This window comes from Mustela erminea, chromosome 18 (assembly GCF_009829155.1).
Source record: "Mustela erminea isolate mMusErm1 chromosome 18, mMusErm1.Pri, whole genome shotgun sequence".
Taxonomy (NCBI): domain Eukaryota; kingdom Metazoa; phylum Chordata; class Mammalia; order Carnivora; family Mustelidae; genus Mustela; species Mustela erminea.
The window spans coordinates 22,241,328-22,265,590 of record NC_045631.1 but is presented as its reverse complement, the minus strand read 5'-3'; the positions used below and the strand labels follow the sequence as shown (position 1 = coordinate 22,265,590).

Sequence of the window (24,263 nt, the reverse complement as noted above, 5' to 3'; positions counted from 1 at the left end):
GAGACTGCTGAGACATCGACGTAAAGTGAAGACAAAATCAGTTGGGGGACTCAGCCGTCTCACTGGAAACTAGCTTTGGGCGGCAGGCTGGAGTTTCTTGAGGAGATAGTAGAAGGCAGAGAGATGGCTTGCGCAGGTGAATACGTTTCCTAGGCAACACGATGTTCCCAGCAACTCAGGATTTCACGTACATTAAAGAGGGAAGAAAAACAGGCCAAATCAATGTGATTACGCGGCTCCTACCTGAAAGCATGTATGTTCTTACGAAATATGTAGTATTTACTCATGAATGAGGATTCTGTTGAACACTTAGTATATCATTCACAGAGAATTTTCCTGTTTACAGTTGATTTCATGTTGTTTAAGAAGTCGATCAAGGACAGCAATGAATTCTGTTAGTGGGTGAACTGACCTTAGAAGCCTTGAGGGTCCTTCTGAAATCTCATCATCTGGAGTAAATTCCCTTTTCTCCTCCGCCCAGCTCAAAGTTAAAGATATTTTTGCCCTTTGTATTCAATAAGTGTTCAGATTCTGTCCAACGTCCCTTCGAAGTAACTCAGATTTCTCTTTCTCTCCTTTCCGGTCCCACTCTCCTCACTGAGGGCCAGACTTATTGACCTCTTTAACTAGAAAAGTCTTCCCTGATCCCTTGTTTCCAGTCACATCGAATGGCTTTCAAAGCCTTTCACGGCAATCAGATCCAGCTCCCTCCTACTTTTCCAGTGGTTGCCTGACATTCCCTGACACATGCTTTCTGTTCAAGGAAGGCCAGCCTCCCTCTTGTTCTTCCAGTCTTGCCACGTGGTCCTGCCTTCATGCCAGAATTCCTGTGGAGTTCACCTTAGTCCACAGGTAGCGGTTCATTTCCTGTAGTATCAGCTGATGTGCACACCCCCCGCCCTCCTCCTCCAGGGTCACACTTCCCCGCGTGGTCGTACCCATACATCTCAACTTCCTGTTGTGGCTTATCTTTTGTATAAATGACGGGCAAATTAATGGAACTGTTTTTTTTTTAAGTGTTCCAGAATTCCAGTACGAAAGACTGTTGCCCTCCAAAGGCATTCACATCTTTCTTCTCCACGAATACTCATTATTAATTCAAACACATTTTAGGACGCCTGGCTGGCTTAGTGGGGAGAACATGAGACTCTTGATCTCAGGGTTGTGAATTTGTGCCCCATGTTGGGTGTAGAGATTACTAAAAAATAAATAAACTTAAAAAAAAAAAAACAACACTTTTAGAACCTTGTTGTTTCGTTCAGAAGCCTGTGAAAATACCTGGCCCATTCAATAAATATCTTCAAACTTCTTAAAGAAATTGAGGTGGTGATGTTGTTTTGAGAGAGAGAGAGAGAGAGAGTTGTGTGTGTGTGTGTGTGTATGAGCAGTGGGTGAGGGAGAGGGAGAGAATCTTCAGCAGGCTCCACACCTAGCGGAAGCCAATGCGGGGCTTGATCTCATGACCCTGAGATCATGAGCCAAAATCAAGAGTCAGACGCTCAACCAACTGAGCCACCCAGGTGCCCCAAGAAATTGAGTTTTAAGAATCAATCATTGTTAAGGTATTTTAAGTATTTTGGAAGTTCTGAAGAAAAAAACAAATCTGAACAGAGCAAAGACCAAAATGTCAGTGTTGGAGATGGGGTATCAAGAATGGCTTCCTGGAGGAGCTGAGGCTTGGGCTTTTGCAAAGAGTGAGAGTCGGCTGAGCAGACAGGGGAAGAAGAGACTGGTTAGGGAGAGGGTATTCTAGGCAGAATAGACCCCGTGGCCAAACCATGAACTGTCACAAACCTTGGGAACTCTACGTAGCTCATTCATGTAGAGCAGGAGTGAGTGAGGCAGAGACACAGGGAGGAGGGACAGGGAGGGTTTGACAGGTCTCGGAGTCAGTTTCGAACCTCACTGGAAGGGGTGTGCTGTGACCATCTTTGCCAGTACATTTCATGCCTTTATTATCTTACCTGTCGTATTGTTACTATTTATTTGCTCTACTTCCCTGCTCTTTGTTCATTTCTTAATTCCCAGAGTTAGGCCCCATGTCTGGCACACAGTAGATATTGAATAAATGTTTGACGAATGCATTATGAAAGTTTGTCATAAAAGCTTTGCACACAGAAGGCGTAAAAATGCCCTCCTTGTGGGCGCCTGGGTGGCTCAGCTGGTTAACCAACTGCGTTTGACTCAGGTCATGATCCCGGAGTCCCAGGATGCAGTCCCCCATGGGGCTTCTAGCTCCACGGGGAGTCTGCTTCTCACTCTGATTCTCCCCTCTCATGCTCTCTCTTTCTCTCTCTCAAATAAATAAATAAAATATTTTTTAAAAAATGCCTTCCTTGGTTTTTTGTTAGAGTTGGCATCACCTTATTTGTCGTGGAGGATAATTACAGTAGTTCCTTACAGAAGCATACCAGGCAGGTGACTACATTACTTTAGTGCAAACTTCCTAACCTGAGGCTTTTCCCAAAGCAAACTGGATTATCCGGTTGTTGTTAAAGTGATACTGGCACCATCTAGTGGTAATTTTAAGCCTTACCCAAATTGAAAGCTTCATTTGTGATAACCAGCTACAAACAAGTTTGTAACATTTTATAAATTACCGAAGTACTGTATTTAATAATATATTTTGTTGACACTTTGCCACTCTCTTAACATGAATAGTTATACATTTGGTGGTTTTATATACCTATTTTAATTGTGTTTTACAAACATGATGTCTAGAAGTTTTGATAAGCAGAATATCCTATTTGAAATAAAATGGAATTTCATAATTAGGCAGACCTGGAGTCTTAGACCAGCATTCTGATCTCAGATGCTATGTGCTGTGTGTTAGTTCACAGAGTTCCAGACTTGTGAGGTAATCTTATTTTCCTAACATCCTTTTTTAATTTTTTCTGTTTGGACAGTGTCTCTAAAACTAAAGAATCATGTCCCTTTAATTCTTATCCTTGAAGACAGTTGTTGAGCGTGTCCTCCAAATTTGCAGGTTAAGCCAGAAGGGCGTGGGTAGTGAATGTTAGCTTTTTATTATTTTTGTGGGTGTTTGAACATGAGTTACGTGGACATTATGCTTGTGACTTGTCATTCGTTGATTAACAGCTAAGGCAGGGAAGCTAAAGAATTATGATCACTGAACTAATTCCTCATGTGTAGGGATTGCTGTGATTTAAGTAGCAATGTTAATATAAAATAAAAGCATTTATTAAAAGTATTTTTCATGCAGAGCATAATTGGAAACAAGATTAATTGCCCTTTTTTTTTTTTAAGTACTTAATGCCAAAGGGAGAGAGGGGTATAATTATCTCCATTTTACAGATGAATCTGAAACATATGGAGGCAAAGTAGTTTTCTCAAGGTCTCACAGCTATTATATTTGCAGTCTGAGCCTTCAGAACCAGATGTAGAGGACCCCAGAGTCCAGGCTTTTAACTACCATGTAAACACTGCATCCAATGAGGGAGGATTCACAGGAAAACCATGGTAGAAAAATGCACAAGACAACCTTAAAGTGGTTATTAATAGCTTTTACTTAAATGTACATGACTTAATAAAAATCTTGGCTTTAATTTATTGTTGACATTATCAGCATCTGTTTGTTTCCACTCCTAATTATAGCCAGCAGCCTTCATTCCATTGTGAAGGAAGTTGAAGTTTCTTGCCTTGCGCTTCCAGAGAATTCGTTCTTTCCCAGCTGCACTGGTCCTAGGCAAGAGTGCTTCCAGGCACGGTCACTGTCTGTTGGCGAGCACTTTGCCCAACTTGCCACTCCCTTCGTTCTCAGATACGAACTCTGTGACTACCTGTGCCTTTTGGCAGGGGCAGGTGTTTGTGTAGAAACCTCCGTTTGAGTGTTGGCCTGGTTCACGGGTGTCTGTATGTGTGAGTTAATGTATAAATAGCGAATAGATATGGGGCTTCTAAGTTTTATATTTAAATTTTTTCTTTGTAAATACAGACACATAATTCTGTGCGGTTGCAATCATGTATGCTGGGTTGTGTTTTGTCTCGTTTTGTTTTGTTTTGTTTTGTTTTACTCCTTTTTCCTTTGTTCCTCTGGCTTCCTTCCATCCACCCACGTGACCTTCCTCCTCATCCCCCTGTTGTATGTGTAAAAGGGTACATAAAACATCACAAGTAGTATCCCCTATTTTTCCATGCTTGTGTCATCTTTTATCCAATGCATTCATGTACAGTTAGACATCTAAATCATCTATGGGGCACTGTTCTAGTATTTATGGTAAAAAGGTGCGATCATATTATAAATACTTTTAAAAATACACATACCTTTCAACCAGCTATCCCACAGAAATAAAAGCACTGATTTGTAAGATTATGTGTCAAGAGTATTTTTTTACAGTATTATTCATAATATCCTATTTGAATAATAGCAGGAAGAAAGGGGGATGATTGAATAAAGAATGATAATCTACACTGTGAAATTTTAGGCAATCATTTAAAATCATGAATTTGATGTGTGCCATCTCTCCTACCGTTCTCTCTGTTACGCGTTTTAGTGTTCTTATTCCTTTATTGACATTTTACTGTGGTTTCAAGAGGAAGAAAAAAAGAAATGTATTTGGGCAGTTTTCTTTATCATTGCAAATCTGGCTAAGTAGATTCTAAGACCTGCTTTAACTTCTATTTCTTTTCTGACTAGAGCTCTTGTGTAGAGCCCCTTCTGATCCTTTCGTATTTAGAAATAGGGAACATCCAGCCTCCCCCAAATTAAATTCTTTCTTCGTTCTTGGCTTTTAACTCCTACTGGTCTTTCCTACCAGCAGCATCTGAAGGGGCAAAGCCTTAAGCTTTGTCTCTAAAATTAATTCAGAATCAATGAAATGTCAGTTCAGAAACTGTTCCTGGGACACCTAGGAAAGAACATTTCTCTATAACCGACCCACTCCTCCGCTTCTTTTGCTTCCTTACAGATTTGAAAAAGGGCGCATCTACACATTCATTGGAGAAGTCGTTGTTTCTGTGAATCCTTACAAGCCGTTGAACATCTATGGGAGAGACACAATCGAGCAGTATAAAGGGCGGGAGCTGTACGAGAGACCTCCTCATCTTTTCGCAATTGCGGATGCTGCTTACAAAGCTATGAAGAGACGCTCAAAAGACACTTGTATTGTGATATCAGGTATTCAGAAGGGGATCCCTGTGCTTTCAAGGTCAAAATGCATTTCACTTACTAGGTGCTCAAGGATCCAAACTGCTCAATAGATTTTTTTTTTAAGTTAGAAACCTACGCAATTTTATAGGAGAAAAAAAATTGCAGCAAACACCAAATCATTCCAACCAATGCCTTGTCTTGATTCATTTCCAAACCCACGTTACATGTGGATGGACTTTCTGGTCATGAAAGATTCTTCCTCCCATCTCAATGACATAAAAGTACTGGATAAAATGTAACAAAGATTTTTTTTAAAATATTTTATTTATTTATTTGTCAAATAGAGGGTGAGAATGAGTGAGCACAAGCAGGGGAAGCAGCAGGCAGAGGGAGAAGCAGGCTCCCTGCCGAGCAGGGAGCCCGATGCGGGGCTCGATCCCAGGACCCCAGGATCATGACCTGAGTTGAAGGCAGATGCTCAAATGACTGAGCCACCCAGGCATCCCAACAAAGATTATTTTAAATAATAACAGAATGAAAGGAATAAAATGAAATCCTGAGGTACAAGTCAAAGTCAGATTGGCAAGTGGGAGTTAGTGTCAAAGGACATAACAGGCATGGGGACCAGAACTGGGCCGCCCCGGCTGGAGGCTGGAGCTTCAAAGTCTGAGGAGCAGGAAGGTAGTAGACCTTGTTGGAGCTGAGCTCTTCCCAGAATCTTGGGTTGTGTGAATTGAGGATTGGGAAAATATCTGCCTGCTGACACAGGATGCCCTCGCCCACGCTGTGGGGATTTATTTTGGTCATAATAATACCTCACATCTGCATTAAGGTCTTTATACTTTCAAAACTGCTTTTATGACTTTATTTCGTTTTGGTTATCAAAACAGTTCTGAGTGCTAAGACAGTTGTTTTTCTACTTTTTAGATGAGAATATTAAGGGTCGGAGGAGTTATAGTAACTTAGTGTTGGAGAATTATATCCTAGGACTATATTATATTCAATTAATGAAAGCAATATTACCTGAGTATAAAAGGAAGGAGGGAATAAACAATTATTTAAGCATATAAAGTAAAAGCAAAATGTCCCTCCCCTTTGAATATCTTGTTACTCCCCAAAACTCCAACAGTAACAGCTGTGAATTTAGTATTTATCCTTTTTATACATTTTTCCGTGTATAATACATATCGTCGTACATGCATATTAAATTATAAACTCTAATTATGTTACAGAATTATAGGTGCTATTATTTGACTTTTCTATTTAACAGTATGGAATGGGACATCTTTTCGTTAGCACAGCTAGAGAAGTAGGGGCTCTCTGACAGCTGTGTGCTATTCTGTTGAATAGTTGAATCCTTTATCTGCCTGGTCCTCTACCAGCAGCCACGTTATTTGTCGAGTTCGGCAGCGACGCATAGTATAGTCTGCAGAAATGCTCCTTAAGTCTTTGAAGCTTACTGTTATTATTATTATTTGATCCCATTAGTATTTTTAGTATTTCTGTAGTATACATTTCTGCAAGTGGAGTTTGGGGGTCAGAAGGCATTTCCACTTAAAAATGTGGGTAGCTCATGCTGAGCCGGTCCCTTCCACCCACCTCATACCAGTCATCCTGCTTTTTCTGTGACGCCATGTCCAGAACTCGCTGTTGCATTCTGCTATGTTTTCACTAAAATGACACTTGATTTTAATTTTTTGAAATGAATATTTCATCCTCATTAAGATTAAAAGAAATTTTGCTGTAGAGCATAAGGGTGCATGAATTTAGCCATGGCTGGTGTTTGAGGCACTGGCTTGTTTCTTTTCTGCTATGCTTCAGAGTCACTGCCAAACACCAACACTCAGGTGTAAGGAGTTCACTTACCCCATTTTGTCGCTTGATATTTTCTGTGCAGTCCATCTTAACTTGAATTCTATTTGTTATTTTACTTCCATAATGGTTTTGCTTCTTTTCTCAGCATTTTCAGAGCTGTTAAGACCTAGACGGTACCAAGACAGGAAGATTTTAACTAAAAAAAAAAAAAAAGGCAAAAATGAAACATAAAGAATTTTAAATAAATAACCTCAGAATTTGCAATTATTCTATTAAATGATCATTGCAATTACTGCGATTATTCTATGAAGAACTGCAGCTACTCTACTAGAAATCAGCTTACCGTTGGTCTCAATGACCGTTTTAAGCCTTGCACAACTATTCCCGCAGGGGAGAGTGGAGCTGGGAAAACCGAAGCCAGTAAATACATCATGCACTACATAGCGGCCATCACCAACCCCAGCCAGAGAGCCGAGGTGGAAAGGTAAGGCTGGTGTGAAAATGGGGACACGTTCTCATTGGGGCTTTGTTTTCCATACAGACTTGCCTGGGCCATCGGTTTTTATATTTGCTTCTTCATAGAGAAATACTGCTTTGGTAAGCTTTATGTAAATAGGAAACAAAGTAACACTGCAACAGATGAAAGTCCCTGCCCCGTAACTGCTGCCTTCAGTGTTGCAGGTGCTCAGCCGAGGCAGTTCAGGGGATGCTGGTAGATGCCACTGTTCAAGTTGCTTTTTGTACTGTACTGTGTCTTTTTTACACTGTCTTCTGAGGAGCCCAAGGCTCCCTGGAGGGAAGGGGGCTCTGGGAGGCAGATCTGTGCCATCCCTGCATTGCATTGTCAGAGCCGGAAGCCCTGATACTAGAATCGCTAAGAATGATTCCTTTTTCGGGGCGCCTGGGTGGCTCAGTGGGTTAAGCCGCTGCCTTCGGCTCAGGTCATGATCTCAGGGTCCTGGGATTGAGTCCCGCATCGGGTTCTCTGCTCCGCGGGGAGCCTGCTTCCTCCTCTCTCTCTCTCTGCCTGCCTCTCTGCCTACTTGTGATCTCTCTGTGTCAAATGAATAAATAAAATCTTTAAAAAAAAAAAAAAAGAATGATTCCTTTTTCTCTTTAAGTTTAACACCGCTGTCAGCATAAGATAAGGATGACGGCTGCCGGGCACTGTCAGTAGGACCCGGCTGCTAGTATGGAACGCGCCCTTAGTATTTTCTTATCCATTCGTAAGGAACGAATGGATGGATTTTTTTTTTTTAAAGATTTTATTTATTTATTTGACAGAGAGAAAGAGAGATCACAAGTAGGCAAAGAGGCAGGCAGTGAGAGAGGGGGAAGCAGGCTCACTGCTGAGCAGAGAGCCCAATGCGGGATGTGTTTCTGGGACCCTGAGATCATGACCTGAGCTGAAGGCAGAGGCTTTAACCCACTGAGCCACCTAGGCGCCCCATGACTTAAGTTTCTTAGATGATATGCACTTTTTGGGAGAAAAAATGTTTTCCAGAGTTGCTAGTGTGAAGCTCAGTGTTTATTTTCCAGAATCACCCTCCGCATGCACATCTCAGCCTTCATTTTATGACTAGGAAAGAAAGGATATGGGTATGAAAGAAGGTGGTATAGATGAGATTTACCCTACCGGGGCTTTCCTCATTTCTGCATAACTGGGCTGGAGGTCAAAGAGGTATTTTTCTTGACACATCCCCACTTCTGATTGTGACTTTACAGTCTCCTGTGACAGGGACACGAATAGAAGTCACTTATGTGAAGTTCCGCAGACACTCAGGAGAACTAACTTGATTTTATTTCTAAACCCAGTTGGTATAGTAGAGTCAGGCATGTGTACAATGTCAAGTGTTTCGTGGGCATATCTTACTGTAGTTTTAAAGATGGTCATCTTCGTTTACCATAGCGTGCAATCCTCCCTCCCCACATTTTAAAAGTATACTTTCGTGTGGGAGGAGAGAAGCTGGGGTGGTGATGGGGTCACTTATAGTCAGAGTGGATCTGTTACATCAGCTTACTTTAGCGGCCAAAGTGATTTCTGCAGGTGGCCCGCACGCAACAGGTTTTGCCAGGGAAATAAAAACAAAGACTTAAGGGTTTAGCATCAAGTTAAAAAGTATCCGGTGGGAGACACTGCGCTGTAGAAAGTTAGCATTCACTAAATAAGGAATGAATGTGGTACCTATTCTTTCTTTTCGGAACACATCTTTTTAAGATTTTTATGTCAGTAAAACATGTTCTCTTAAAAACTAAAAATTAGGAGCACGTGGGTGGCTCAGTGGGTTAAGCCTCTGCCTTCTGCTCAGGTTATGATCTCTGAGTCCTGGGATCGAGCCCCGAATCAGGATCTCTGCTCAGCAGGGAGCCTGCTCCCCTCTCCCTGGCCTGCCTCTCTGTCAAATAAAATCTTAAAAAAAAACAAAAACAAACAAACAAAAAAAACACTAAAAACTAAAAATTACAGCATTTTGTCCAAGGCAGAAGTCCCCCGAAATCCCACTCCGCAGACTCCTACCCTGTCAAGTTAGACCGCTGTAGTGAAATGCACTGGTCTTCCCGGATTTTTAAGCATTTACTAACCTATGTGCCTGCACACACGCACTTACGTTCATAGACACATTCACAGACACCTAAAGACCCTGCAACACATACTATTTTGCAACCTACTTTCTCATTCATCAGTGTATTCTGGACCTCTTTCTCTGTCGATGCATCCTATACTAGGAGAAAAAGTTTTTTTATCCAGCCCTACTGGTGGACATTTAGGGCTTGTTTGTTTTAGTACTTCAAACAATGCTACGGTCAGCATCTTTGTATAAATGTTTGGGTGTACTTTAACAAAATCTAGTTTTTCTAAAAGGTGCAGCCTCGAGAACTTTCTATACTGACTTTCATTTCTCTGTTAAAGAGTGAAGAACATGTTGCTTAAGTCCAACTGTGTCTTGGAAGCTTTCGGAAATGCCAAAACCAACCGCAACGACAACTCAAGCAGGTTTGGAAAATACATGGACATCAATTTTGATTTCAAGGGCGACCCTATCGGTGGACATATCAACAACTACTTACTGGAGAAGGTAAAATGTGCTTCATTTCTGAGGGTAATGTTCTCCAGTGCTGACTTTTTTTTAAACCTAATCATGTTTGTAGAATTTTTTAAACTTACTTAAAAGTAGCTTTTAATCCTATTCTGCCTCCCTTCCCACTCCTCAGTTCACTTTCTGGGACAGGTTACTCTCCTTTTGTGCTCTTCTTAGCTCCTGCCGTATCAGATTGGGAAAAGTTTGGGCTTTGTAGATACGGATTTAGGTGCATGTGTGGCAGGGGTGGGAGTGATATGGGAATGTGTGCCAACTTCTGGAAAGATTTAACCAAAACTGGGGCACCTGGTTGGCTTGGTCAGTTAAGTGTCTGCCTTCGGCTCAGGTCATGATCGCAGGGTTCTGGGATCGAGTCCCACAACGGGCTTCTTGCTTGGCGGGGAGCCTGCTTCTCCCTCTGCCTGTTTCCACCCCTGCTTTGTGCTCTCTCTCTCTCTGACAAATAAATTAATAAAATCTTTAAGAAAAGAAATTTAACCAAAACACATTCTAGGACTAATCAGTTCTACTTTTTTGACACACCACCATTGCTTGCCGCTGTTAATTGTCCTGAACACATCACAGAAGAGTTAGCCCATCCATTCCCCGAAATGACACTCTTTTCACAGAATCATGCCCATACAACTCTCTTTTTTTAACTGAGATATAATTGACATTTAACACCATAAACATTTAAGGCGTATAGCATATTGATTTGATACTTCTGTGTACATTTATTTTAACTAACTTGAATCTCATTTTCTTCTAGTTTCTATTTGTTCATAGCACACTTTATGGCAGCGTACCAGAGCATAATCTATTTTCGTTTGTTAAATTGAAGTCAGACCGTTAAGGAAATACCTGTATTTATCAGTGTCAGTTAGGAAAGAACTGGAAATGCCGGGTAACATCAGTCTTTTTCCAGAATGTTTTATGGCTTCACTTTATGTGCAGAGCCCATTAGAAGGCCTCCTCTGAAAGAACGTGCATTGTGAGGCCTGTGAGTGCAGGCTTTGGGGGCCATCTGAGGTCGGGGCTTCAACTGATTTTACTACAGGACATAAGACATTGCTCTTTGAAATGCCAGCAGACCCTGGGAACCCTAAACAGCCCTTCCTGTTTTCCCACTTCCAATCCTCTTCCTCCTAAAAACCCCATCTTTAGGCTCCACGTTTAAAAAAAAAGCTTTATTTTTATAAAGTTTAGAGAATTCTGTCTTAAATAGTAAAAAGAACATTAAAAATAGCACAGAAACCCCTGCAGAGGAGGCCTAGTTTTAGGTGGGTAATCCATGGGGTCTTTAGAACATTTGAATGCACTGTTAATACACAATTTCCTGAGAACTTGGCTTGTGCTTTGTTTCCAGGGTGCATTCTCAGATTAACGATTTAATGTGATTTTTTTTTTTTTTTTAAAGTCTCGAGTGATTGTGCAACAGCCAGGAGAGAGAAGCTTTCATTCTTTTTATCAGGTTAGTATCTCTTGTTGTGCAGGTAATCCATCATTGGCTCAGTTGTACCGGGAATGAGTATTTTATGTCGGGACACTCCCCTGTCCTGTGCCTCCTTTGCCTCCATTGGCCCAGGACACATTACACATGAGTACGTGCATACACACACGCTCGCCCACGTGCTGCTTCCAAGATTCGATGAGTGTGATCCTTATAAAGAAGAATCAGGTGGTTAACCCACCAGAGGAGTTGACTGCCTTGGTTGAACATCCCCTCCATTTTTTTGCAATGTAGAGAACAGTTTAATATCTGTAAAAGCTTTTGAAATGATAAATTCTGAATATGTTAAATTAATTGTGTTTTACTTTGAATTGAAGCTGTTGTTCCCATTATCTGGGAGCCCAGAGACAGGAATACAACTTGAGTTTATTTTGCTCCCGGAGGCTATAAGGCAATGTGATTACTTAATTATGAATTCAAGGGAGAAATGTCTTCTTTAGCCATCAAAGCTGTGATTGCTCAGAAAGAAATTTGATACCTCTTTTGAGAATGCTTTTAAAGTCAAAGGCAGACTTTAAAAGTAGCCCTTCTGTTAGCAAGTCTATGCTCAGAGAGCAAGTAGGATACATAATTACAGTTTTTAAAGCCCTGAAAAACATAAGCCAGTGCTGAGAAATAAAGTGGGTGATCCAATGAAGCATTGCTGTTTGGGACTTTTTTAAAAGTAAAACTCTAAGATTGATTTCCATGTGGAAAATGTCTCTGCAAGGGATGGAGCAGTGACCGTGTAAGTTGAACACAGTACAGCTCAGCTGAGTTCCATTTTCTCTAGGTAACTGCTGTAATAGATAGTGCTCATTTATATATACACGAGTTCTGGTATATTTAGTTTAAATGATCACTTTTAAAAATCTGATAATTACACCTTTGAAGTAAGACAAAGCATACAGTTTAATGTAGAGAATTGAAACCTACTGCCTTCCAAAGGCGTGTTCTGTAGGTAAGGGCTCCCCATATTATATTTGTGTTCTCGTTGACAGTTCACCAGGTTTCCCTTAAACTAGTTTTCTACCAAATATGAAATAGTTCTTTTCCTGTCCAGAACTCGTAAGTTCTTCCCAGTGTTTTCCTCACTTGGATGAGTGTTAAAATTTGTCTTTGTTCAACCCTCCAGTGGTGGTTATCCAGCGGTGCTTCACCCCCCCATCCCCCCATCCCCACCCCCATAGAGAAATTGACGAAGGAAGGCTATTTGTTTCCAGTGTGATTCAGCATGTGACCCTGGGCTGATACCTCTAACTTCAGCAGCAGTGTTGACTTTTTCTGAATTCTGAAACACAGCTCTATCTTGTCTGGATAATGAGGCAGCTAAGCAAGTGACCACAACGCTTAGGCTCCTGTTTAGCAAATGACCATAGTGAAAGCAGATTACCATTGTGAGAATACTTGATGTACTTGGTTCCGCATATATTTTGCCAGTTCATTTTTTAATTAAATACCTTTCAGCTCCTTCAAGGAGGTTCAGAGCAGATGCTACGCTCTCTACATCTCCAGAAATCCCTGTCATCCTACAACTATATCCACGTAGGCGCTCAATTAAAGGTAAGAGCTTCCTCTCTGAGATATCCAATCAGACAAAAAACCAGAGGGGACATTAAGTAATTCTCTGGTCCAGCCTGCTGCCTTTAAGCAAATGAGTGACTCTTTTCTTCCATTCTGGTGTTTAAATTCTCAGGGACAGAGACTCGCTGCATTACTGGTCAACAACTTCACTTAATAACTGTTTCTGTGTTTCATTGCCATCTGACAGGAAAGAAGTTTCTCTTGTGATCTTGTGGTTTATTTTGTTTTGTTTTTCCAGTTTTTAATCCTAATTCTTTTGACACTGTGAAAACATTGGTGTGACTAGGAAATCCACTTCAGAGGAAGATGCCATATGGTTTGGCCACAGGCGAGTTGGGAAGCAGAAAGAAAAGCACCCTGGTTGAAATTGAGTATCAAAGATCTCCATGCGCTGTTTTTCAAGTATTGATTTTGATCTACCCTGGACATAGTTTTGTGACCCTGGAGCATTTCTATTCAGCCCTCAAATTTTTCCACTTTTTTCCCTTCACTTGCATGCGGGCCTTTTGCATTCCCATATGCAGATGCTTTTCTGCTCTTTTATTTCTAATTAGTGTTCTACTAGTCACCTTAGAGCTAATCCTAATAATATAGTAGCCTGTTGATGGTAGACTATAAAATGGTAATTATAATATTATCCTGCTTTGTCAGAGAAAGGTATATAAATATATAAAATAAAATATGGAGGGAAATAGACCAAGGTTTTAATTACTGATTCTGAATGGATGAGATTACAGGTATCTGTGCCCTTGTACTTTTCCATGTTTTAAATTTCTTCTGTAATAAAAAATAAAAAATACATTGCTTTTGTAGTCGGGGGAGAAATAAAAAGAATTTGTAAAAGGAAAGAAAGGAAAGGAGGTGTTTCCTTATTTATTTCTATTATTCTTCTAAAACAAATTATACCTGCATTACTGTTTAGCTGTATTTTTATTGCCATGCATGGAAATAAGTGATATTTAGGCTTTCCCAATTAATTTTCCATTATTTGACATTCAATTTGCATGGATCTTTTTTTGTTTTGTTTTACTTTTACAATCATCTCAGAGCAGGATGTTTGGGAGAAAATTAATTGAAAACAAACAAGACAATAGAGGGCAACACTTGAGCTTTCTGAGACTAGGCCAGCAGCGCTCATGGATGCAGAAGGGATTGTGAAACCAGCACTTAAAAATGCCAGTGACCGGGGTGCCTGGGTGGCTCAATTGGTTAAGCAACTGCCTTCGGCTCAGGTCATGATCCTGGGGTTCCAGGATGCAGCCCCACATTGGGCTCCCTGCTCAGTGGGGAGTCTACTTCTCCCTCTGACCTTTCCCCTCTTATGCATTCTCTCTCTATCTCAAATAAGTAAATGAAAATAAAATTAAAAAAAAAATGCCTATGACCAGAAATGTTCCTCTTTAATCAGATTGTCTTACTGACCAAATTACTTTTCGCCCACTCCTGTAGTGCCCCCACAGAAAGCAAGTATTAAATGAACATTTAGCCATTGTCTAAAGCTGAATGTGGCTTGGGTTCTCTTTCATCCAATTCCCATTCCTTCCTCCCTGCCTCTTTTTTTTTTCCCTCTCTAACAAAAATAAAGACATAATGTATGATCATAGTCAAAACCTAAATAAAGATGTACCAGAAGGAAACAAAAATATACTAAAGTTTACCTTCTAGAGATAGTTACTGATGATGGTTTATGTGTGTGTGTGTGTTTTTAAGATTTTTTTTTTAAGTAATCTCCACTCCCACTGTGGGGCTTGAACTCATGAACTGGAGATCAAGAGTCACATGCTGCTCCTACTGAGCCAGTCAGGCACTCCTCTGTGTGTGTGTGTGTGTGTGTGTGTGTGTGTGTGTGTGTGTGTGTATGTATATTTATAAATGGAATCATACAATAAACGTTGATGAAATAAATTTGCTTTTATTAAATGACAATATAATTTTAATATCTTTGCATTAACAAATATGTTAATAGAATGATTTTAACAACTATAAAGCATACTCTATCACAGTTTTACTTAACTACCCTAGAAATAGAGGAAAAATGTACAATTAATTTCTTATTGTTTTGGGAGACTTTGATTTGGGTTGAAGGGAAACCCAAATGAAAGTCTCCCAAAACAATAAGAACTTAATTATCTCATGTAACGAGAAGCCCTGTTGGTTAACTTAATGCCATCACAGTGTTGGTAGGGACCCAGATATTGTTGGTTTTTCCAACTTAAAACTCTCCCATCCTCACTGGATTTGGCTTGAGTGCTTAGGTTGATTTTCCTCATGGTCCCAAAATGACAGCTGTAGTTCCAAAAGTCACAGGCAGAGGAAATGTTCCTGGCTTATGTCCCTTTGAGGCTAGGGAAACCTCATGCCCTCTTGACCTGAATAACATCACATGCCCACGGCTAGTTAGTCCCTTGGTAAGGGGAGTGAGATCACCGTGATTAGTTTCTGCCCACAAAGATTTACCCTCTGAGGTTGCAGGGGAGACCAGTCCTGAAGGACAGGGGTACTTGGAGAGGGGTGAACAAATCAGGGTTCTAGCAGCTGACAGTTTCCCACAGTAGGACATTTAGATTTCTTGTCTAGTTTCTGTGCAATTTCAGCACAGTTACAGTTTATAATAATAGTTCTGTCTGATACTTGTCTAGTGCTTTTTATGGGCTAGGAACTAGGGAAGTGATTCTCATCCAATTCTCCCAACAACCCTGTATTGTTGTGCCCACCTTACCCATGAGGAAACTGAGACTTGAGGTTAAGTATCTTGCCCAAGGTCAAAGAACCAGGTAGGTGGAGAAACTTTCCTTGTTGTGTCCTGGATACTAGAGGAACAGGTATTCGTCAGGTACAGAGGACCCCTTCGTGCCCTTCTCCTGAGTCCCCACCAGAGGAGAAATTCACCGAGGAAAAGATCAGTCAGGCCCTCTGCAACTGCTGCTCTAGGGAAACTTTTTTGAGATAGGCCCTTACCATTGCTTCACTGTAAATTTCTGTTGATGTGTTTGTATTTCCAGCCCGATGGCTGTAGCTTGTCGAGGTTAGCAATTTGGTTGGCACCTGCACATTTGGTGAGGGCCTGCTTCCTGGTGTATAGACGGAGCCTTCTCTGTGTTCTCACAGGGGAGAAGGGATGAGGAATCTCTAGGGCCTCTTACAAGGGCTCTAATCCCATTTATTGAGGGCTCCATCCTCATGACCTAATTCCCCCTCAAAGACCCTACCTCCTAATTTCATCACCTTTGGGGAGGGGTCAGGATTTCAACACAAGAATTTGGGGGTGATACGTTCAATCTATAGCAGCCCTCTCGAACCATTTAGAAGATCCAATGCACCAAATGTTTGTGAAAGAGTGGTTGTGGTCCCAAAATATCTAATAGCTTGCTGAATAACTGAGGAAGCCCACTTTGCTTTGGGGGGTCCTGCTTTTCCTCACTTGTCAAGTAAAAAGCCTGACCATCCAAGAGAGGAAGTGTTATTCCCAGACTCTACAAGACTAACTGTGGAACAAAAAACCACAGGCAGCAATAGTCAGGCGTGTGCCTGCAAGAGACTCTCATGGTCAGTATTTCCATTTGTGATTCCATGTCCCATGTTTTCTTCACTCATCACAGAGTGGCAGTCAGCTTCTGTGAGGCAGCCCAGGACTTGCTCCCTCACTGAAGGTTCCGGAAAATATGTCATGCCTATTTTTTGTGGTGGTGGCTTTCATACACGGTGGACATTTTGTGTGCTGAGTGATAGTTCTACCCTAAAATAATTTTATTTTCTCTGGGTACTCAGTGACTTACTACAGAAGCCTCAAGATGTTGGCTAAATTCAAATGTAGTCTCGTAATTGTCAGATTTTTATGCTCGTGTGAAATGTTTTCCATTTTCATTCCCAGTCTTCTATCAACGACGCTGCAGAATTCAAAGTAGTAGCTGATGCCATGAAAGTAATTGGCTTCAAACCTGAGGAGACTCAAACGGTGTATAAGATTCTGGCAGCCATTCTTCACTTGGTGAGTTGGGCCACCTTTGAGAATACATTGCCTCCCTGTGGAGACAGGGCACTCTTTCCAAAGATTTTGTTTTTTCCCTGCAGATTTAAAAACTAATTTATATAAAGAAAATTTCTCTTACATTTTTGAAGCAATTACTGTATCTGTGGTTCACTCCATCGTTTTATAATATTATGAAGGATTTTTCAAAGCCACTGTAGGTTTTGAAACTTAAATTCATCATCTTCCTGATATGTCAGATTTTGAACGGTTTCATTCTGAGGATGAAAGAATTCAGTAGCGATATGACTATCAATGGTATAAGCTAAAATCTTTTGAACAGAATACTGTTTGAGTAGCACTTGAAGCATAAGTTATCAGAACTGGAATCCTGATCATCTCATTTTTCACATTGGGAAATGAGCGCTAAATCAGGGTGGCAGGACTGGCTTGAAGGCGCACCCAATTCATGGTGGCCAACCTGGTAGGTGAGATGGCCGACCAGGGTCCAGGAGTGCTCCACTACCACTGCAGCAAACTCAGACAGATGAAGAGCCCTGTGTTGGATTTCTCTCATTCCTGTTTATATAATTATAGACATTGAAAATACAGTGAATGTGTCACCTTAGAAAAAAATGAATGACACCATGAATTCAAACCCGGAATAAAACTTACCTTTCTGTAACGTGGCAAGATTTAACTTTTAGTGAAAGGCGCAGGATCTCTATGTAAAAATATCATAGGGCAATGTAAATGTTACCGTAAGTAAATGCTCCTAACTAGGAAGACTTGAATATTACAAATTGTCCCGTTCTTTCAGCCAGTTCATAAATAAAGTTAACAGTATCCTTCAGAATCCAAACAGCAATTTTATTTTTAGAGTTGACATAATGGCTTCTAGAATTTACCTGGACCAATACACATGTAAAGAAGATCCAATAAAACATCCTAAAGAAGAGTAGTAAGGTAGAGGGAAAAGAGGAGAGGACCCATGACTAATTCTGCCAGATTTAAAATGATAGTAAAAGTGACAGTCCTTTAAAACTTGTTGCACGAATGTATCATCAGATTATGCAAGAGATTGGTTGATGTACTGGACAGCTGGTAGAGGGTTAATAAGTATTTATTGCTTGTTGAATAAGTAAAATATAAATAGACTCAGAAACTTGGGGGAATTTAATATATAAGGGTGATATTTCAAATTTCTTTTTTTAAAGATTTTATTTATTTGAGAGAGAGAAGAAGAGAGCACAATGTGGGGGAGAGGCAAAGGGAGAGGGAGCAGACTCCCCACTGAACAGGGAGCCCAACATGGGGCTCAATCCCAGGACTCCAGGATCATGACCTGAGCCAAAGGCAGACACTTAACCGACTGAGCCACCCAGACAGTCCTAAAGGTGACATTCCAAATCAGGAGGAAAAGCTCAGCCATTCAGCAAATGGTGTTGGAGCAACTAACTAACCATCTGAAAAAATAGTTAGATTCTTTGCACCACTTAGTAACACAAATTCTAAGTGAGTTAAAAGCTTAAAGGTAAGGGGGAAAGCTGTGTATTTGAAGAAAATATTAAACATTTATAAAATCTTCGGAGTGGGAATTGGTCTAAGTATGACACCAAATTAAGAGAAGCCCCAAAGCAAAAGATTTTAGATTTGACTACATAAAAATGTAAAACTTCTCTCCATCAAAAAACAAAAGCTGATTATTAAGAGGTAGATGGGTGTCTAGAGCAGAGAGGAGAGATGGACGAAGCAGTGGGTTTTTAATATGTGTGTGATGTATTTAGGAAAATCAGTGCTACAGACAAGGTCACTTTGAATTTTATTTTTAATTGGCAAATAGATCCCTGACATAACATTTTAGAATCTTGCTGGCAACGGCATCTTGTTGTTTTCTGTCTGGTATAGGGAAATTTAAAATTCGTGGTGGACGGTGACACGCCTCTCATTGAAGATGGCAAGGTTGTATCTATCATAGCAGAGCTACTCTCCACCAAGACGGACATGGTAGAGAAGGCCCTTCTCTACCGAACGGTGGCCACAGGTCGCGACATCATTGACAAGCAGCACACGGAGCAGGAAGCCAGCTACGGCAGGGATGCCTTCGCTAAGGTGGGATTCGAACTGACATTGTCCCTGCCTGGGGATGCGGTTTTAGAGAACTCCCGTGAGGATGCGTCCAAACATTCTGTGAAAGTGGGCTCAGGCTTTTAGAAACCAGAGCGGTACTTCTGGGCCATCACAGTCCAAATAAAATGCCCTGGCTGTGAGCACCAGGAGTGTTCTGAGAAGAACGAGTCCAGATGGGCAGCCGACGCTGCCTGCACGGGCCCTCTTGCCACCTTCCCTTTCACGGGGCTCACCGATGTTTGATAAAGGCCGCCCCAGGTTGCCCGAGGGAGTGCTCATCCTCCGTGTTCCGCGTCTGTGCAGGGATTGTGCCCTGAAGTCATTCACCTTCTTTCCTTTTCCTGCTACAACAAATAATGCTGCCATAGCCCACGCGTGAGTCCCTACACACCAGCCCTTTTAGTCCCACGGGACAGACTCCCAGGAATGAGCATCCTACATCAAAGGACACACTGATTTTAGACTCTAAGTTGACTGACTATGGGTATATGGAAGTTCCTCGTGGTTATGTTCATTTCATTGCCCATGTATTGGAGCAGCTTTCCACATGTCTGTAAGGTATTTAAGTCCGTTCTGGGAATCATCTGGTGTGTCCTTTATATATTTTCCTCAGGGCCTCTCGCTGTTCCGCTGCGTGTTTGTGAGAGCTCATCCCTTTAACCTTTGGTCTGTTATCTGTGTGGCAAGTGTGTTACGTTCCCAGGATTACATTTTCTTGTTTTCTTTCTCTTTGTCGCTGTTTGGTTAGACGGCACGTATTCCATTTTTACTCTTCTGAGTCCCAGGCTTGGTTTTAGTGTCCCGAGGAATTTGGATTTATCCAAGTGCAATGGAGAGTGGAGGATTCTAAGCAGAAGCAACGAGCTAGTCTGCATTTTTAAGCCAATCACTCTGGTTTCAGTATGGAGACTCTTCTGCGGGTGGGGATGGAAACAGGGAGACCCTTATGGGGATATTTTAGTAGCCAGGAGAGAGATGATGGCAGGTCCTGTAGAAATGGTGCAAAGAGGATGGTTGGAGACGTAAAACCCACAGCCCCTGTTTGTCTGGGGAACCATAAGATCAAGGATCACTCCTAGCGTGCTCTGACTCCAGCCTGCATCTCCTTCCGCACCATGCTCCAGTCTCCTCCCTTCATTCCAGCATGTTAGTGTTTGCTCAGGCCTTGCAGGTGGTCTTTATCCTTTTCTCCCTCCAGCCACAGGACCTTTGCACAGGCTGTGGCCTCTGCTTGGATCCCTTGTCTCTCCCCCTCTTGCCTCGTCAACTCTTACTCATCCTTCTGATCTCAGCCCACTTTCTCAGGGAAGCCTTCCCTGGCCTCTGAATCCCGAACAGGTTAAATTATCCTCTGATGCCACGCACCTCACCTTCGGGGTGGGGGTGGGGGGAGTGTGTGTGTGTGTGTGTGTGTGTGTGTGTGTGTATGGTTTTTCCTTCCTCCTACTTCCCTGTCTTCCTTGGAGACTGAGACTGTGTTTATGTTTGCTTCAGTACTATATCTCCAGTAACCTGCCCAGAGTAAGTAGCTAATACTTGTGGAGTGAATAAATTCCTACATTTCTGGAGTCCTTTGTTCATGCTCAGAAATAAGGTGGGAACAGTTTTCAGAGGTGGGAAGAGCAGGAGTCCTGACAGCACAGTGTTGGAGATGGCTGTGAGCCCCTAGGAATATTGTCGGGTTGGCTGTCAAGCATGTGAGTCTGGCGCTCAGAGGAGAGGTCTGCGTCGGAGTAGTCGACTTGGGCGTAGTATTGTAGCAGGTCTGTTCAACATCGAATGAGATGGCTTGGGAGGTGTTAGAGAGTGAAGAGGACCAGAAGAACGCCTCCTTTTAGAGGTCAGGTGGAGGAGATTTTACCAAAGGTCAGCCAGCAGGAGTAGCCAGTGAAATAGGAGAAAAATTAGGGAGGTGTGGCGTCCCAAGTCCCAGAGGGGAGAAAGTTCAAGAAGAAGGTGGGAAACCAGGTGGAGTGACGCTGAGTGTCTGGATAACACGTCCGTACAGAGGCATACGAAAATGTCTACACCGAGGTGCTTGGGTCTTTGATGAGCCTCTTCTGTCGAGCTGTGGGAGGTAGGCGAAGAGTGGACTGGATCGATGAGTAAAAGGGAGGCAAAGAGAGGAGGCCGGTCATGTGGATAAGTGCTGGCGGAGGGGGAGGTGGCTGGAGGGAGCTGCTAAACTGGTGTACTGAAGACGCGCCGTGGAGCGTGCTGGTGTCCGATGCACATGCGTGGGGCCTGTGGCGCCTTCGTCCACGTGCGTCTGGCTGCGCATGTCCGCGGGCATTGGATATGCGTTGGGTTCTCTAAGAATTTCAGACTGCGGTCTTTGGCTCAGATCTTTACATGGCATTAAAAATCAATATTTGTATTTTTAGAACCCATAGAGCTTTACTGGAACGTAGATATTAACTCATTGGTTCCCCACTTTCTAATATCTGATGAAATTCACAATCAAATAGTGAGGCGACTTCTGTGAGGGAGTAGGGAAATTATTGATAGAGCCGAGCACAGAGACGAACCCGGGAGTGGTGTCAGAATGCCATAGTGACCAGTAATAGTCTTAAAAAGTCCAAACCATTTCCTTGAGTGTTACCTGCATCATGTAGTTGTTTTGTTTTTTTTAAAGAGCTGATCTGCATTTCTTATTTTTCTATTTAGAGTAATAACAGCTATGTTAACTGGTAAGGAGAAAGTAGGTAAGAATTTAAAACTTAGCACGGATCTAAACAGAAGACACAGTCCCAAGCGGGCAAGAGTGAATGATGTTGTTCCTCTCACAGGCAATATACGAACGCCTCTTTTGTTGGATCGTCACCCGCATCAATGATATTATTGAGGTCAAGAACTATGACACCACAGTCCATGGGAAAAACACCGTCATTGGTGTCTTGGATATCTATGGCTTTGAAATCTTTGACAACAACAGGTATGCTGGGTGACACACTTCAGATGCTACTGTTCTTGTGTCACGTCTCTGAAGCTGATCGATCCCGTCTCTCGCAGCTTCGAGCAGTTCTGCATCAACTACTGCAATGAGAAGCTGCAGCAGCTGTTCATCCAGCTGGTGCTGAAGCAGGAGCAGGAGGAGTACCAGCGGGAGGGCATCCCCTGGAAGCACGTGAGTGGGCGCCTCGGGGAGGTAGCCTCCCCATGCATGGTGTCAAAGAGTGTCAGAACTCGTCATTTTAGCTGCTCCATTGCAATTTTCTCGGGCCCATGAAACATCTGAACATTAGCTTTCCTTTTGGGGATACGTGACGACAAGTCGTTTTCGGGGTGTATGGGTGGAATGACTCTCACTGGATGGACTGCCCTGTTGGTGCACAGGAATGCTGAGTTACAGCCTTTGGACTTGAGAGCAGGTGCTCCGTGGGTCTCCTGTCTAGTAGAGTTTAGCACCTCATAGAGGTCACTCGAAGGAGCAACTTTTGCCTTAAACCGATTGAGCTTGGCTTCCAAATTTAGTTTATTCTCTTTCCGTCCCCTTTCTTCTCTTATTTCTGCTTTTTCCCCCTGCTCCTCTACTTTGCAGTCTAAGTGGCACTGTTACTATCTTTGGTTATTATAGTTTATATTCTCCAAAACCCAGGCGTGAAATCATTAACGTTTCCTTCCGTCAGCTGTCCTTCGTGTCCCAGCTAGTATCACCTTCATGTGGCCCTTTTTGAACCCTGACGGTTGTCACAGTTAAATGTCTGGTGAGGCCAGGCCAGAAAGTGGGACTGCCCTGGGGCAGGAGCCCCAGACAGCACTGCTGCAAAGCATGACTTGGGTGGCTCTCTTGCCATTAGACCTCCTGCTTGTGGCAGAATGAAACCTAGTAATGTTTGCTTTTAAATTTGTATTTTTAAACAATTTTGAGAACAGACTCGAGAAATGCAAAAACTTCCAGGTTTCCACGCACTTCTGTGTTTATGAAACTGTGTTTATTCTATTGCCAAATAGCACACACAGTAAAGTTAGTAGTTTTTTAATATCAGACATAGTAGTAAAAAGCTTATTTTTTTTAAAGATTTTTTATTTATTTGAGAGAGAGACAGTGAGAGAGAGAGACAGTGAGAGAGAGCATGAGAGGGGAGAAGGTCAGAGGGAGAAGCAGACTTCCCACGGAAGCCTGATGCAGGACTCAATCCCGGGACTCCGGGATCATGACCTGAGCCGAAGGCAGTTGCTTAACCAACTTAGCCACCCAGGTGCGCCTAAAAAGCTTATTTGATAGGCTGTATATACGTTACTTTTATATTTCTTCCCACCTTCCTACTTTCTCTTTCCTCTCATTCAGAAGGGAGTCAGTGGTATAGTTAGTACCAGTCTTGCTTCAAATTGCATCCTTGCCTTCTGGCATGTGTTAAACATCAGAATACCAGAAAAAAAATTTTGCTTGAGTATCTTAGTGTAAATTTTACTGTTTTACAAATGAACCAAAAGGCGTATTATTCCTTTGTAGTAGAATGACCTATAATTGTGATTTAAGCAGTGAACTCTCATAGCACATTTAAGATGTAAGTCAGTTAAGTTTAGATGTAGCTTTCTTAGAAGGGATCTGCTGTACAATTTAATACACAATTACAATGGAAGCTTCAGTTTTTATGACACATTTAATCATAAAACTTGTTATTCAGAGGTGATTCAGAGATACTGGTCAAAAATAACCTTTAAAAATCAGGATATCAAACTCCACAGGCATAGTTGGTAAGAAGAAAAGTTGACAACTACAGTAGGCTATGCCAAACATCTGAAAAGGGAGCAGCAGCCCTAAAAATGCAAAAATCTTCAGCAAAATAAACCAAGAAGTAAATGTCCTGGAGGGGACAAAAGGCTAGATCCCAGGTAATTGTTACCATACTGACTACCTGCTGGTCCCCCCAGATTGGAATCTCTATTCTGGGTAATTATTTCCTTTAAAAAAAAACCCAAACCTCAGTTTCTGAACATGGTGATTGATTTTTTTTGTAATGTTTTTTTACTATGGAAAATTTCAAGCAAATGTAAGAGCAGAGATCACGATATAATAAACTCCACGGGCCTGTCACCGGCCATGGCAAGTGTCGGTGGGTTGTCAGTCTCGTGTCATCTGGA

General features: G+C 41.9%; 1 protein-coding gene across 2 annotated transcripts in view; it reads left to right on the top strand.

Annotated features, from left to right (window-relative positions):
- Nucleotides 1-24,263, top strand: part of MYO1D (myosin ID) — a 341,727-nt gene that overhangs the window by 87,979 nt on the left and 229,485 nt on the right. For both annotated transcript variants that reach the window (XM_032319642.1, XM_032319643.1), the window contains 9 exons: nt 4,929-5,137; nt 7,316-7,409; nt 9,837-10,002; nt 11,423-11,476; nt 12,962-13,057; nt 16,950-17,066; nt 18,954-19,157; nt 21,965-22,110; nt 22,188-22,302. In XM_032319642.1, the coding sequence (XP_032175533.1) occupies nt 4,929-5,137; nt 7,316-7,409; nt 9,837-10,002; nt 11,423-11,476; nt 12,962-13,057; nt 16,950-17,066; nt 18,954-19,157; nt 21,965-22,110; nt 22,188-22,302 (1,201 nt within the window). The remainder of the gene's footprint in view (nt 1-4,928; nt 5,138-7,315; nt 7,410-9,836; nt 10,003-11,422; nt 11,477-12,961; nt 13,058-16,949; nt 17,067-18,953; nt 19,158-21,964; nt 22,111-22,187; nt 22,303-24,263) is intronic.